The sequence below is a fragment of the Hylobates moloch genome, unplaced genomic scaffold, assembly GCF_009828535.3.
Source record: "Hylobates moloch isolate HMO894 unplaced genomic scaffold, HMol_V3 SCAFFOLD_9, whole genome shotgun sequence".
Taxonomy (NCBI): domain Eukaryota; kingdom Metazoa; phylum Chordata; class Mammalia; order Primates; family Hylobatidae; genus Hylobates; species Hylobates moloch.
Genome location: NW_026652284.1, coordinates 48,176,033 through 48,190,792, shown reverse-complemented (window position 1 = coordinate 48,190,792; position 14,760 = coordinate 48,176,033). Strand labels below are relative to the sequence as shown.

Here is a 14,760-nt window from a genome sequence, read left to right as displayed (position 1 = left end):
CATCGCCATCTTGGTTTTGGCAGGTTTTTGCCAGCTCCTTTACTGCATCCTGTTTTATCAGCAGGGTCTTTGTGCCCTTTATATTGTGCCAACCTTCTATCTCATCCTGTGACTAAAAATGCCAAACCTGCTAGGAATCCAGCCCAGCAGGTCTCATCCTCATTTTACCCAGCCCTCATTCAAGATGGAGTCACTCTGGTTCAAATGCCTTTGACAACTTGACGAATCATTTCTCTCTGCCTTGTTAGATTTTTGCACAATTCCTACTACCCCCTTCTTTTCACTTGCATCTGGAAATACAAGAAACATGATAAAGTAAATAATATTTGGCAAAATGTATTTGTTGCAAGTTTCATACTGTGTGCAAGTACTAAAGAGTTTCTTAAAGTCTTCATCCATTCTAACTAAGTAAGGTGCTGGACTAAATAACTATGATATAAAATAAATTTCCAAGTCACACAAATTCATGGAAACCCTCAGGAATGCCTGCAAGCTATTTGTAATAGAGTTCTAGAAAAGTCAAGCTGGAAAACAGCCCACAAATCAGCAATCTCAGGCTCCTCACTGCACAGATGAGAAAATTCGGACTGTGGGAGGTAGGATTGAATTTCTCTCGGTCAGAACTAATAAGTAGAAAAGATAGTAGAGAATCTGGGCTGCTCAACCCTCAGCCTGATGTTCTTTCCAGAACATTACACTAACTCCCAAAATTACTAAGAACAACTTAAAAAGAACAAAAATATTTCTACATTAAAAAATAGATTCATGACACAGTAAAAGAGCTATATAACAAAAGATGGTAGTAGTTAAAAGAAATAATGTAGTCCTGGTTCTAGTGTTGGGAAATTTGATTTCAACTTTTGAATAATAATAACTTTAATAATTATTAAAATATTAAAAATCAATTGTATTTTAATTATTAAAAATATTAACATTTAATAACTTCAATAATAATTAAAGTTCACAGTTAGCCAAGTCTGTGTGAAAAGAATTGTTAAACTTCACTTCACATGTTCTCACTTTTAACAGAACCCAAGATCCACATCTTAGCAAAGTATAGAAAACATTTAAGAAAATAGTCAATTTACATTTGTTTCTAACACCAAAATGAGCAGCTTGCTAGGTCGATGAAGAAATTATGAACATCACCAAAGCAGGCAGAGAAGGTGGAATAATTAGACAGGAATGATGAAGCTGATGTCTTTGGGCTTTCCATTTCAAATGATGGCCTTCTGAGTCCCACCTCCAGTGCTAAAATAGCACATGCCGAGATGAAGTGTTTTGCTATTTTATTAAAATCTAAGATTCTGGCTACTCATTAAGGTGTTGCCTCACACATAAAGCATTTTGATTTACACTGTGGATGACCATAGGCCTTTTGACCTATATGTTCACACTGTGATTCATATCTTCATTGAAGCTTTTTTGTGTCATTTTATTTATTATTTATATTTGTTCCAGTCAGTCTAAGAAAGGAAGTTTATCTGTGGGTAACTGTGATCTCAGTTTAAATAGACATTAAAAGATCAAGAACATGGATAGAAACCTGTTAAAATGACACAAAAGGATGCATCTTAAAATGTTTAATCTATGATTAGGCAAATAAAATCAGCCTTTTAAATAAATGTATAGAATGATTAATGGACCATTTCAAAATCAATTAAAAATCTGGGCACACAGATCCAAAAGTGACACAAGTACATGGTCGCAAATAACAAAGGACAAGCAGATGGCCATTTCAGTGCAAACTCACTGGCAACAAGAAATCATTAGCATATTGTGGTAGAAGAAATAGGCAGGATGGTAAAGGTTACCAGAGTTCTGTTAAGCAATGATTGACGCAGATGGGCAGATGGAAGCATAGGAAGGAAGTACATGGAAAAAGCTGAGAAACAAAAGCCTAGCACAGTGTGGAATACAGGCAACCACTAAAGTGTGAAAGTGATCAGGCATTAGGTTTCTAAAAAACGACATTGAACACAAAATGATGTAAGCAAAACAAAACCCAAACACAATTTATTTGAAGGCATTTTTCAATCTCAACATATTAAAAGTTAAAAATAATGTTTGGGTCCTTTCAAAGTAATTTCCCCCAGGAGTTACCAAAGACCTCAAGAAAATATTTCATTTCTGCGCCTTCTTATTAGAGCAAGGAAAGTATATTTGGGATAGCAGTTCTAGGGAAAAACACAATTTTTTTTCCTGAGACATGTAAATAGGAACAAGAAAGTATTGATCTATTGCTACTTAAGGAGTTGATGCTAAAGAGTTCAATTTAGAAAACATTCTCTGAATGCAGAAAGCCTAGGCTGGAGGAAGCCTTGTGCTTTGTGGGGGCCAAGACCACTCTTGGGGCCACTGGGGCTCACTGTTCTGCAGCCCTCCCAACTCAGGCATTGCACTAGGCTGGCCACTTCCATTTTTCTCTGTTCTGTGTTTCACTGGGTTTAGTGTTTTAGTAGATAACATCCTATGCAAATCTTAAAATAATGAAACTTAACTCAACCAAAATATGCATGATATCAGGAAGCCCCTAAAATGGATCATGTAAATTACCGTACTCTCGTCAACTGATGAAAAACTATTTTAGAAAAAACTGGACCTTTGATATGACTCCAGTAGCACTTATATTCTGTTGTTTACTAAACTCTAACCCTACAGGAGGATGGCATGCAAGCACACATGCACACACACACAAACACATGCACGCACACAAACACATCCACACACATCCACACACGCATGCACGCACACACACCAGAAAGGAAGGGGCCACCCCAGGCTGAGAACTCAAGTACAAAGAAGAATGTGCCTTCTTTATAACATGATTGCATGCCCATGCATATAAATTAATTTCTGGATTCAGAATAGTTTTATTATTGCTGTTGTTACACAGCCTGGCCTCGTAGGAGCCTTCAGCATGTCCTCAAGCTCTGTTGAGTAGATAGTTTGGTAAGTGACTATGAACACAGGGCACAGCCTTTTCACTTTCATATCTGTACTGTCTTTCCTGTATCTGTAAAATATTCTGAAGCACAAATATCTCTTGACAGTTTCCTTCCAGATTAATGACCCCATCTCTTTTGTTGCTAATGGTTGATTCTGACTTTTGGATAAAGATTGAAGTAGGAAAGAAAAAAAAACAACTTTTAACTTGAAACAGGTTAGCTTTGAAAATCTTATTGTGTCAAAAAATAATTGGCAAATAAAAATATCTCTCCACTGATGTACATGACATTATTTAAGTTGAAAAATAATTTTCTGAGTGTGGCAGGAGGAACATTTTAATCATGACCTTCTGCTCCCATACCTTGTACAATTATGTTTGCTGCAGCTTGAACAGAGCCATGGCTATTGTTGGCATGACAGGTAAATCGACCGTGATCCCGTTGTGTGATGTTCTGTAAGTAAAGTCCACTGGACGTTGCCACGTGCCTGGATCCATCCAGCTCCAATCCGTTGTCCCTGGTCCAAGTGATATGGGGGTGTGGGTGGCCTGTGGCCATACATTCCAGAGTTGTGCTGGTACCAATTAAAACCTCTGTGTCCTGAGGCTGGATTACAAAGCTTGGTTTGGCTGATGGTAAAGGGGAAACAAAACAAAATCCAGCAAGTAGCAGTTAGGAAGACTTATTTATTCTGCATTGTGGTTTTAAGATTATTGTCATTTTCAAAATGCCTTTAAACTAAAATATTACACATATATATATATTTAATTCCCAGAGATTTAAATCTAAAATAATGAAATGTGGATTTGCTGTAAGTACATACTTTTTTAAAAAGATTGCTTGCTTTGATATCATGATGTATTATAGATACTGCAAAGCACCTACACAATACATATTCCTTATTTTAGGGGCTAAATGTTCAAACATTCTCTCTTAAGAATACTCACATTTTTTTAAACACAGTTTAGGCACATGTCACTGGGAATACATAAAAGTGCTAAGTCTAAGTAGTCATTTCTTCCTCCTGTTTGCTACCTGGAATTCAGGCAGGAATGCATTTGGGTTACAGGAGACACTCTGTGATTAAGAGGTGAAAATTATGAGGAATAAAGAAACCTATGTGCAAAGCAGATCAAAAAGCAGAAAGAAGAATATTATCGGCTCACTGTGGGTAATATGGCAGCTCTGTGACAGACTACCCTTGTCCTACTTGTGGCATACAATTAAAATACACATGCACACACACAAACACACACACATAGAAGCTATGCATTTAAGCCATATCTAGCCAAGCTTTCAGTTACTTTCAGCTAAACGTATTATAAATTGATTCATCAAGTATCCATGTAAATAGAAAATTTAGACTTTCATATAAGGAGTTCCACTCTTAGAAATTCATAGGAGTTTCTCTTTTCTGGGAATCTCAAGCAAAAATTAAATATTTGCTAAGGTGTTAAAAATGCCTAATGATTGATTCTAAGTTTGGGGAGGGGGGATCATCCATTCCTGAGATGAACATACTCTGGAGAGTGGAAATAAATTCAATTAATCCAATTCAACAATAAATGCTAATTCCTAACAATATCTAATGTCTTAAGTCTATTAGTAACATGCTGGATGTTGAAAAGATACAGAGATGAACAAACACACTCCTTCTTGTATGCTCCTACTCTAGCTGCATGAACAGAGGACAGAACACATCATCTGTAAAACCACAACATGCATTGGAAAGAATTGTCTCAGGGTTAGGTGTAAATGTGATAGGAGAACATTCTGGGAAGAGGTAAGGGAAAGTATAGGGAAAGCTATTATAATAATTGAAATAAATGTTCTGAAGTAAGTCAGTGGTAGTAGAACTGGAAAAGGAGATAATCTGATGCATCTTGGAACTAAATTTTTAGAGAATTGTGGAAGAAGGAGTAGCACTAGAGGGTGAATCGGAGGTTACTGGAGGAGAGTAATGATACCAACAGAGATAGCAAACACAGGATGCTGTGGGTTTGTGTAGGCAAATGTGTTTGAGAGATGTAAAGATTTACATGTGAAGATAAAAAGAAAGTCCTGGCAATGTCCGTTGAAATCTCAGGAAGGATCTCAGCAATAAAGACTATAAATTTTACATGAAGTATGAAAGCTGAAGGTTTGAGAAGAGCTCAGATGGAAGAGGAAAAAACTGTGATTAGGGCACGGGGGACTACAGAAAGGGAGGGGAGGACAGCGCTATAAGGAACACCACATTTTAGGCAGGCAAAAGAGATTTAAAAAGAGAATTGAGGACATTAGGAAAGGATCAAGAGGAAGTCATGTTCTCAAAGTAGAAATGCTCCTGTGTGCAGGGTCAGAATTGACCTAGAGGCAGAAGGGAAGGAGGCTTTGGAAGGAGACAGTGGTGTTTCAATCAAAAATTACTTGGTGTAATCCCAGCACTTTGGAGGCCTAGGCAGGAGGATCGCTTAAGGACAGGAGTTTCACTCTGCAGTGAGCTATGATCATGCCACTGCACTCCAGCCTGGGTGACAGAGTGAGACCTTGTCTCTACAAACATTTTTTTAAAGAAATTACTTGGGAACTATCTGAGGAATTATCATATGCAATCAATCACTAACTCAAGTGTCTTTTTTTTCCTGGAAAACCTCTTGATTAACTGCAATTTCCTCCATTCACTTTGCCACTGCCCTATCCATGCCGCCACCAGCTCTCTTCTGCCCTGTGGCAATTGCCGCTGCTAACTTCCTCATCCTGACATGCCTATCTTACCATGCCCTCCTGTTTGTTCTCTGAACTGCCACCAGAGACATTTTTCTAAAAGAAAAATCTAATTTTGATCATCTCAGTGTAGCGTCATGAATAGCCTGAGTGATCTGACCCCACTTTACACCTCACCAAATCTCGTGTCACTCCCAGCCTCTCCTCTGTATGCTCCAGGATCTCCATCTCTTGAATGTGCCTTGCTCTGTCTTCCCTATGCTGTCTTTTCTCCTAAAATGATGCTTCAACCCTACTTCTCTGGCTGTCTCCCACTTGTTGCTGCTTTCAACTTAAAGGTCAATGCTCTTGGGAAGACTTGAATGAATGCAATCCTCCGAGGCTGCTGCTCCAAATGCTCCCCTCCACTGGGATGGGCTGGAGCCGGCTCTGGAGAGCCAGTTGTCAAATTTTCAGTATTCTGCAAGCTGACTGCTACACAAAGCCATTCTTAAAGTTTTAACTAAATAAACTTACAATCAAATAAATTTTACCAACATCAAAACTAACAAATTCATCCCTATTTTTTACTACATTTTATTATTATCTTCAGTCTCAGGGTTATCATGCCTACTGTGTCTGCACGCTAGAAATGCTATATTATGATGAACTTCTGTGCATCTCTTCCCAGCTCCACATTCAGTGATATCATTTTGGTAACTAGGAATTGGCCATGGTGAGATTATTTATACAACAGATACTGACAAATGCTGCAAGTCAGGGCTCCCTGCTCCTCAGAGCCAATTTACAAACACTTACCAGCACACAACTGTCCTTTATGCTTCTCTCCCCTCTCCTTACACATAATAAAACTTATTTCTTGAATTATGGCTATCATCTAATAGATGATAGGCTCAGTAAGGTGAGAGACAATGTATTTCCATCATGTCAACATGCTGTTAATGACAATTTGTTGTCGTCATTATGTCTGGTTTATATAAGCCACTGAAATTATGACAAAGCAAAGCCCCTGGAAAGTTGAATAAGGAACGTGGTTGATAACCATGCAATCTTCAACAGCTAGCTCAGCGGGCATTCAATAAATATGTGTTGGATTAATTCATGATGAATGAATGATTGAATGAATTTCTGAAAAGAGTTATATTCCTACCTAGGTAACACTGGTTCACTCTGCATAAGGATGCTGGATAGCTGGACGGGGAATCAAAAGGAGAATAGAAAAGTCTTGGAATCGCAATGTGCTGTACCAGAAAGGAACTAAGGCAGGAAATTAAAATAAACTTCAAGAGAAAAAATTCAAGTTTCTCTGAAGCGAAATTTAAGAAATCACAGCCAATGGGAATAGTTTCACTTTGAAGCATTACATACTCTAAAGCAGCAATATTAGATCATTTTCCAGTGCAGATAATTGATAGAACTAGAAAATAATAGTTTTACCTGGAAGACTGGAGTATCTGAGCATGGCACTCTGCGTCTTGGCTTCCCCGGCGGAATTTCTGGCCATGCACTGATAGACACCTTGGTCTGACTCTCTGGTGTTTCGGATCATGAGTGTGCCATCATCAAACATATTAAGTCGAGTGTCATCTTCCAAATCCAATGAATGGCTGGAAATATATGTTATATATGTATATTATTTAATCCCATTCATGTTTAAAACTCTTAACAAGACTGAGAATATAGTACTATATAGCTATGTTTCATGTCTACCCAATTTGTTAAATTTATTTTCTCTGAATAATTTTAATTATTTCACTTTAAATCCTAGTTATCTTCTTCCTATTTCAAGATTACACCCTGAACAAAGGCTCTGAGTCAACATTTGATAGAGGGAAATGAGGTTGAGATGTTCTGCCTTCCTGAGTGGCATGAATTTAGACACTGAAGCAAGTGCTCCCGTATGACAGACACTTCAGCACATTTTTATACATTTGAATGCCCACTTTTTAGAAAAGAAATCACCAGATGGTAATATGTAATCCTTTTACCTCCTTCCATGAGTCATTCAGTATTCTTTCATATTTTGTTAGTGTAAAAGAAATATTCCTATTCAAACCAGCACGGGCTCAAAGCCAAATATAATTATATGACTGAGCAATGAATAACACACCTAACCTACCAAGTTGTTGAATATTAGGCCCCTTTCTCTGATGTGCACCATTTGTATATACTAGAAAAGTCCCATTTATCAATATAGTGCATAATCCATTGTGTGCAAGTGGTTCAGCTGTGTAACACCATATACATCAATAATCATAAGAAAGGGAGTGCCTGCATGAGTTATTTTTAACAATAAATGCAAAGCTACTGACACAGAAACATATGTTAGAAATTTTTACAGATTTTTTTTCCGGCCAAGATTTTTTTCCTTTAAAAATATTTAATGATTATGTATGAGAAGGTATATAGATTTTCACATATGTATGCGTAGTACTAATGAATGTGTTAGGCATAGATAAAGGAAATCTACTCTCCTCCATCTTCATCACTCAATACATATTTTCTAAACACCGACTAGTTGTCACCCACAAAAACATCATTCCCAGAGAAAGAAAAAGTCCATTAGGAGAATTCCATAGTTCTCCCCTTAACTCATGTATTTGTTTTATAAAGCCAGGTAAACATTTTCCCACTAATTTCAAAATGTACCCACACTAAAGAATAACAACCTATTCCCACATAGGTAAAAACAGTAAAGCTGGTTAAAGAGATGAATAAATCATCATTCTTATCTAACCATTGTTTGTCATGAAAGATAAGAAAGAACCAGACAATGGTCATATTTGACTTTTATGTTTTAGAGTGCAATCACAGAGTGAAAGCAAGAAAGATGGAGACAATCTGATCTTCTTCAGCCACTGGGTGAGAAAAGCCCAATGTGAAGAAGAAGTACCAATTAGCCAAAAAAGAAATTCGAATTGTCATTTTTGAACAGATTAGTTTCAGAAAAAAACAGGCATGCTTTTGAATAGCCAGCAATGCAAGACAAAGGCAAGAAAAGGAGAAACCGGATGCCCCTATCCATATCACCTGCGAAGTTTCTCAGTGTAAGTAGCATGAAACGAACATCAGAAAGAATGTTTTTTCAAGGCTGGGTGCAGTGCCTCATGCCTGTAATCCCAGCACTTTGGGAGGCCGAGGCAGGCAGATTGCCTGAGGTTGGGAGTTCAAGAAATAATATTTTTTCTTAATGTTCCCCATTCAAGGGGCTCATTTAGTATTAAGCAATTTAATTGTCTTAAATGCAATTCTGAAATTATCTAACACTGAACCCAAATAAGACTACTTGCAAAGGAATATGACAAATGATGAAATCACATTTTTCAGAAGGTGACTTAAGTTCCTGGAATTTTGTTCCAAAACTTTGCAGCCCAAAATTTCAAAGGCTACCAGATGTGTATGTGCTATGTATCATCTGGCTACACAATGCAATAGAATTCACCAAGATTCATTATGTTAAAAATGATATAAAACAGGCAGTAGCACATCACACCTATAAATTCCAACTGCATCATTCCTTTTCCTAGTAATTTCCCTCTTTGTCCATAACCTCTTCATTATGCTCATAAAACTTGTTTGCTCATGAATCATGATGTTCCTTCCCAAAAAATCAGTCTTCGTGTTTCAATATATTCCATTCACATTGTCAATTTGATGCAAATAGCAGTCATATGTAAAAACACAAAGGTTTGCAGAGGTAGAATATATGTGAATATATACTATTTTTCCTTGAAAATGTACAAATAAACATATTTGATTTAATGAAGACGTACAAATAACTTCTATTAAGGTATTTCATTGCAACAATCATTTGTTAAGTGCTTTCTAAGAACTAGGTGCTGTAGCTAGATACCAGAAATATTGACAAATAAGTTATCACCACACAAATTAAAACTATCTTCTATGGTCACACACAGTGACTCACACCTGTGATGCCAGCACTATGGGAGGCTGAAGTGGGAGGATTGCTTGAGGCCAGGAGCTTGAGACAAGCCTGGGCAACACAGTGAGACCCTATCTCTACAAAAAATCTAAAAATTAGCCAAATGTAGTGGCATAGGCCTGTAGTCCCAGCTACTCGGAGGCTGAGGCAAGAGGATTGCTTGAGCTCAGAAGTTCAAGCTTGCAGCGAACTATAATTGTGCCACTGAATTCCAGCATGGGCAACAGAGTGAGACTCTGTCTCAAAAAAAAAAATCTTCCATATACAAAAGCACCATCAACCACAAATTATAGTATAGTTGTAAAGTTTGCTTATAATCTACTGGAACTATCAATCATATTTACCATGTTTACTAGAATTTGAATTTATTTAGAATGGCCTAAATTTCCATAGCTAAACCTCAACATTATGAAAAGTGTGGAAGACAGCCAACTAGATGCAACCAGGAAGCCCTTCTCCCATCAAGAGAAGCCAAAATATTGAAAAAGCCATCATACTTTAAACAGATCTTTTGAGGGAAAACACTGAGAGTTGCTAGAGGGGAAACACAGCCACTGAGGCTGAATAGGATGGAAGCTGGGAAGCCTGCACAGAGTCACCAAGTGCCAAGACCCATTCCTAGTCCTGATCAGGTCCTAAAGAAGAGGTGAGTGAAGGAAACTGCAGGGCACCACACCCCCACAATGGACCTCTGAGATCCTAGCTGCAAGAGATCCCATGACCCCCATAGACATTTTAATTGGCAGAGGATCTGCCAGAGAGAAGGCAGAGGCAGAGCTTGAGCCTGCATGGAGCCCAGGTTTTACACAAGGGGCAACTCCAGCAAAATGTGAGCATAGGTGCCCATGCCCCAAGGCTCTCCATCTTGCTGTGAGTCACTCCAGCCCCTGCTGACTGCTGGGCTGGGATAGAGCAGGGCTGCCTTTCCTACAGGACTGGGGCCAATCTGATCTGTATGCTCCATTGTCTCTGGACCCTCCCAAGGCCCCCGCCTGGCGGCTCCCATAAGAGCATGCAGACAACACAGCCTCCACTATCCAGGGTGAGTGCTCTGCCAGCAGCCTGAGAGCACTACAGCCTCCCCAGCACAGCCAGAGCTAGACCCCAAAGGGCTAAAGGACAAAACCACAGGCTCAATCCCATCCTCCCAGGGTCCAGGCACACAGCTGAAGGATATCAAGCTGAGATCTGTGACTAGAGATTGAGCAGAGGAGGAACTGCCAATCTCAGAACACTGAGAAGAGTAAAATGCAGATCTGTGTTCTGGCATAGGAGCTGGGTGTGCCTCCCCGCCACAGGGCTAGTATGGGAAGGGTGTGGCCTTTCTGCTAGCCACAGTCTCTGCCTGAGGGAGCTCCATGGTCTGAAACACCTGACAGCCCAGCGATCTGGGTGCAGAAGGCTTAGGACAAAACCAGCAGATCAAGTAAGCTAGAGGGCAGCCACCAGGAGACCTAGTCAAGGGAGCACAGGCTGGGCAGTGCCCGCAGCCATCTGCTGCACAAAAATCCCAAGCCTTGGGCACTACACCAACTGCATAGCCAAAACAACTCCACCATTCCTGGGGTCCTCTGCCATTGACCTCCTACACAAACACACCATCCATAGACATATCACAAAGCACAGAGGAACAGTGGGCCCCTAGGTAGCTGCGAGTCTCCTGATAAGCTATCCTTTGGCTCGAGTTTCCCCTAGAAGTGAGGGTAGCACAGCCTGTCAGGGCCCCTTTGGGCCTAAGAAAATGTAGGTGTGTCAACAGTGATTGGAGGAGGGTCTTCCAAGGCCCAGGAATAGACTTGGCAAGGAAGTATATCTCACACTTCCTGTCTCCCCCACCCTCATAGCACTGTAGCAAATAAGAACAAGCTGAAATACAAAAGAAGTGCACAGCTGAGGAAGAGTCTATCTGTCAGCCCTTACTCTTAAGCACCATCTACTGAATTGCAGCCTGAAATACACCACCAAACAAGAATTCTTTCAGCACATATCACCCATGAAACACAATGCAAAAATCTAGCCACAAATTAAGTTCCCACACAGGGCCTAGATATTCGGAAAGCACACAGAAGCAAAGTCATTCAACTATATTCAACATACACCACAGTCAAAACCTCAAGGGAAATAACACAAAAACAAAAAGCCCCATACAACTGACAGCAACTTCAAAGAGATAAAGGAACACCAGCCCTCTCAAATGAGTAAGAATCAGTGCAAGAACTCAGGTAATTAAAAAAATCAGAGCATCTTATTACTTCCAAATGACTGTACTGACTCCCCAGCAATGGATCCTAACCAGATTGAAATGGCTGAAATGACAGACATAGAATTCAGAATCTGGATGGCAAGGAAGCTCAATGAGATAAGGAGAAAGTTGAAACCTAATCCAAGGAAGCCAATAAAATGACTCAATAGTTGAAAGATAATGTAGACATTTTAAGAAAGAACCAAATTGAACTTCTGGAATTGAAAAAATCACTACAGGAATTTCATAATACCGTTAGAAGCATTAACTACAGAACAGACCAAGGTGAGGCAAGAATCTCAGAGCTCAAAAACTGGTTCTTCGAATCAACCCAGTCAGACAAAAAGAGAGAAAAAAGAATTAAAAAGAAGGAATAAAATCTCTGAGAAATATGGGATTACATAAGGAGACCAAACCTACAATTCATTGGCATTCCTGAGAGAAAATGAAGAAGAGTAAACAACTGGAAAAACGTATCTGAGAATATAGTCCACAAAAATTTCCCCAATATTGCTAGAGACATCAGCATGCAAATTCAAGAAATTCAGAGAATCCCTGCGAGATATTACACAAGATGCCCCCAAGACACATAGTCATCGGATTCTGTGAGGTCAACATGAAAAAAAAACCTTAAAGGAAGCTAGAAAAAAGGGTTAGATTTCTTACAAAGGGAGCCCCATAGGGCTAACAGCAGACTTCTCAGCAGAAACCTTGCAAGCCAGAAGAGATTGGGGAACTTTTCTCAAAATGCTTAAAGAAAAGAAATTCCAACCAAGAATTTCATATCCAGCCAAACTAAACTTTATAAGTGAAGGATAAATAAAATTCTTCCCAGACAAGCAAATGTTAAGAGAATTGGTTAACGCTAGAACAGCCTTATAAGAGGACCTTAAGGGAGTTCTAAACATGGAAACAAAAGAATGATGCCTACTATCACCAAGACATATTTAAGTACATACCCCATAGATAGACCCCATAAAGCAACTACACAGTCAAGCCTACCAAACAACCAGCTAAACAAGAAGATCAAAACATCACATATCAATGTTAACCTTGAATATAAATAGTCTAAATGGTCCATTAAAAAGGCACAGAGTTGCAAGTCGGATTTTTAAAAAGACCCAATCTTTTGCTGTCTTCAACAGACTCTTCTCACATGTAATGACACTCAAAGGCTCAAAGTAAAGGGATGGAGAAAGATCTCTCATGTAATTGGAAAACTAAAAAGGGTAGGAGGTTGCTATTCTTATATAAGATAAAATAGACTTTAAACCACCAATTATAAAAAAAAGGACAAATAAGGGCACTACATAATGATAATTAGTTCAATTCAACAAGAAGGCAAAGAAATTCTGAACTTAAATTTGACACTTGACCAACCAGACTTGATAGATAGCTACAGAACACTTTATCCAATAATAACAGAACATACATTCTTCTCATCTGTACATGGAAGATGACCATGTACTTAGCCATAAAGCGAGTCTCAATAAATGCAAAAACATCAAAATCATACCAACCATACTCTCAGACACAGTGTAATAAAAATAAAAAATGAATACCAAGAATATCTCTCAAAATACGGAAATTAAACAACTTAATCCTGAATGACTTTTGGGTAAACAACAAAATTAAAACAAATCAAAAAATTCTTTGAAATTCATTAAAATAGAAACAAAACATACCAAAATCTCTAGAATGCAGCAAAAGCAATGTTAAGAGGAGAGTTTATAAAGCTAAACACCTACATGAAGAAGTTAAGAAAGATGTCAAATTAACAATCTAGAGGAACTAAAAAAAAAAACTAGAATAAACTAACCCCGAAGTGAAGCAGAAGAAAAAATATAACTGGCTGGGCACAGTGGCTCATGCCTGTAATACCAGCACTTTGGGAGGCTGAGGCAGGAGGACTTTTTGAGCCCAGGAGTTTGAGACCACCCTAGGCAATGTAGCAAGACCCTATATCTACAAAAAATGAAAATATTAGCTGAGTGTGCTGGCATGTGCCTGTAGTCTCAGCTACTCAGGAGCCTGAGGTGGAATGATTGTCTGAGGCTGGGAGGTCAAGGCTGCAGTAAGCCACGATTGCACCATTACAATTTAGCCTGGGTGACAGAGTGAGACCCCACCTCTAATTTTTTAAAAAATCAATTTTAAAAAATAAAATAACCAAAATCAGAGCAGAACTACATGAAACTGAGACACACGATCCATACAAAAGATCAATGAAACCAAAGTTGGTTATTGGAAAGGATAAAGAGGATTGATAGAACATTAGCTAGATTAACAAAGAAAAAAAGAGAGATGTTTCCAATAAGCACAACCAGAAATGACAAAGATGATACTACAACAATTCCCACAGAAATACAAAAGACCCAGAGAGTCTATTAAGAGGAAATGGACAATTCCCATAAACACACGACCTCCCAAATTAAACCAGAAAGAAGCTGAAACCCTGAATAGATAAATAATGAGTTCTTATACATGGGCACAGGGAGGGGAACATCACACACCAGGGCCTGTCAGGGGGTCGGGAGCTAGGGGAGGGATAGCATTAGGAGAAATACCTAATGTAGATGACAGGTTGATGGGTGCAGAAACCAAGGCACGTGTATACCTATGTAACAAACCTGCATGTTCTGTACATGTATCCCAGAACTTAAAGTATAATAATAACAATAATAATGATAATGAGTTCTGAAATTGAATCTGTAATAAAAATCCTACCAATCAAAAAAGGCTTGGACTACATGGAGTCACAGCCAAATTTTACCTGACATACAAAGAAGAGCTTGTGCCAATTCTACTGAACCTATTCCAAAAAATCAAGGAAGAAGGATCCTCCCTAGCTCATTCTATGAAGTGAATATCATCCTGATACTAAAATCTGGCAGAGACACAACAAAAAAGGAAACCATGGG

At 38.8% G+C, this 14,760-nt stretch overlaps 1 protein-coding gene across 15 annotated transcripts in view; it reads right to left on the bottom strand.

Moving 5' to 3' along the window:
- PXDNL (peroxidasin like) overlaps positions 1–14,760 on the bottom strand; it is a 480,152-nt gene that overhangs the window by 129,435 nt on the left and 335,957 nt on the right. For all 15 annotated transcript variants that reach the window (XM_058444093.1, XM_058444094.1, XM_058444096.1 and 12 more), the window contains 2 exons: positions 7,092–7,261; positions 3,311–3,577 (listed from right to left, as the gene is read on the bottom strand). In XM_058444093.1, coding sequence (XP_058300076.1) covers positions 3,311–3,577; positions 7,092–7,261 — 437 coding nt within the window. The remainder of the gene's footprint in view (positions 1–3,310; positions 3,578–7,091; positions 7,262–14,760) is intronic.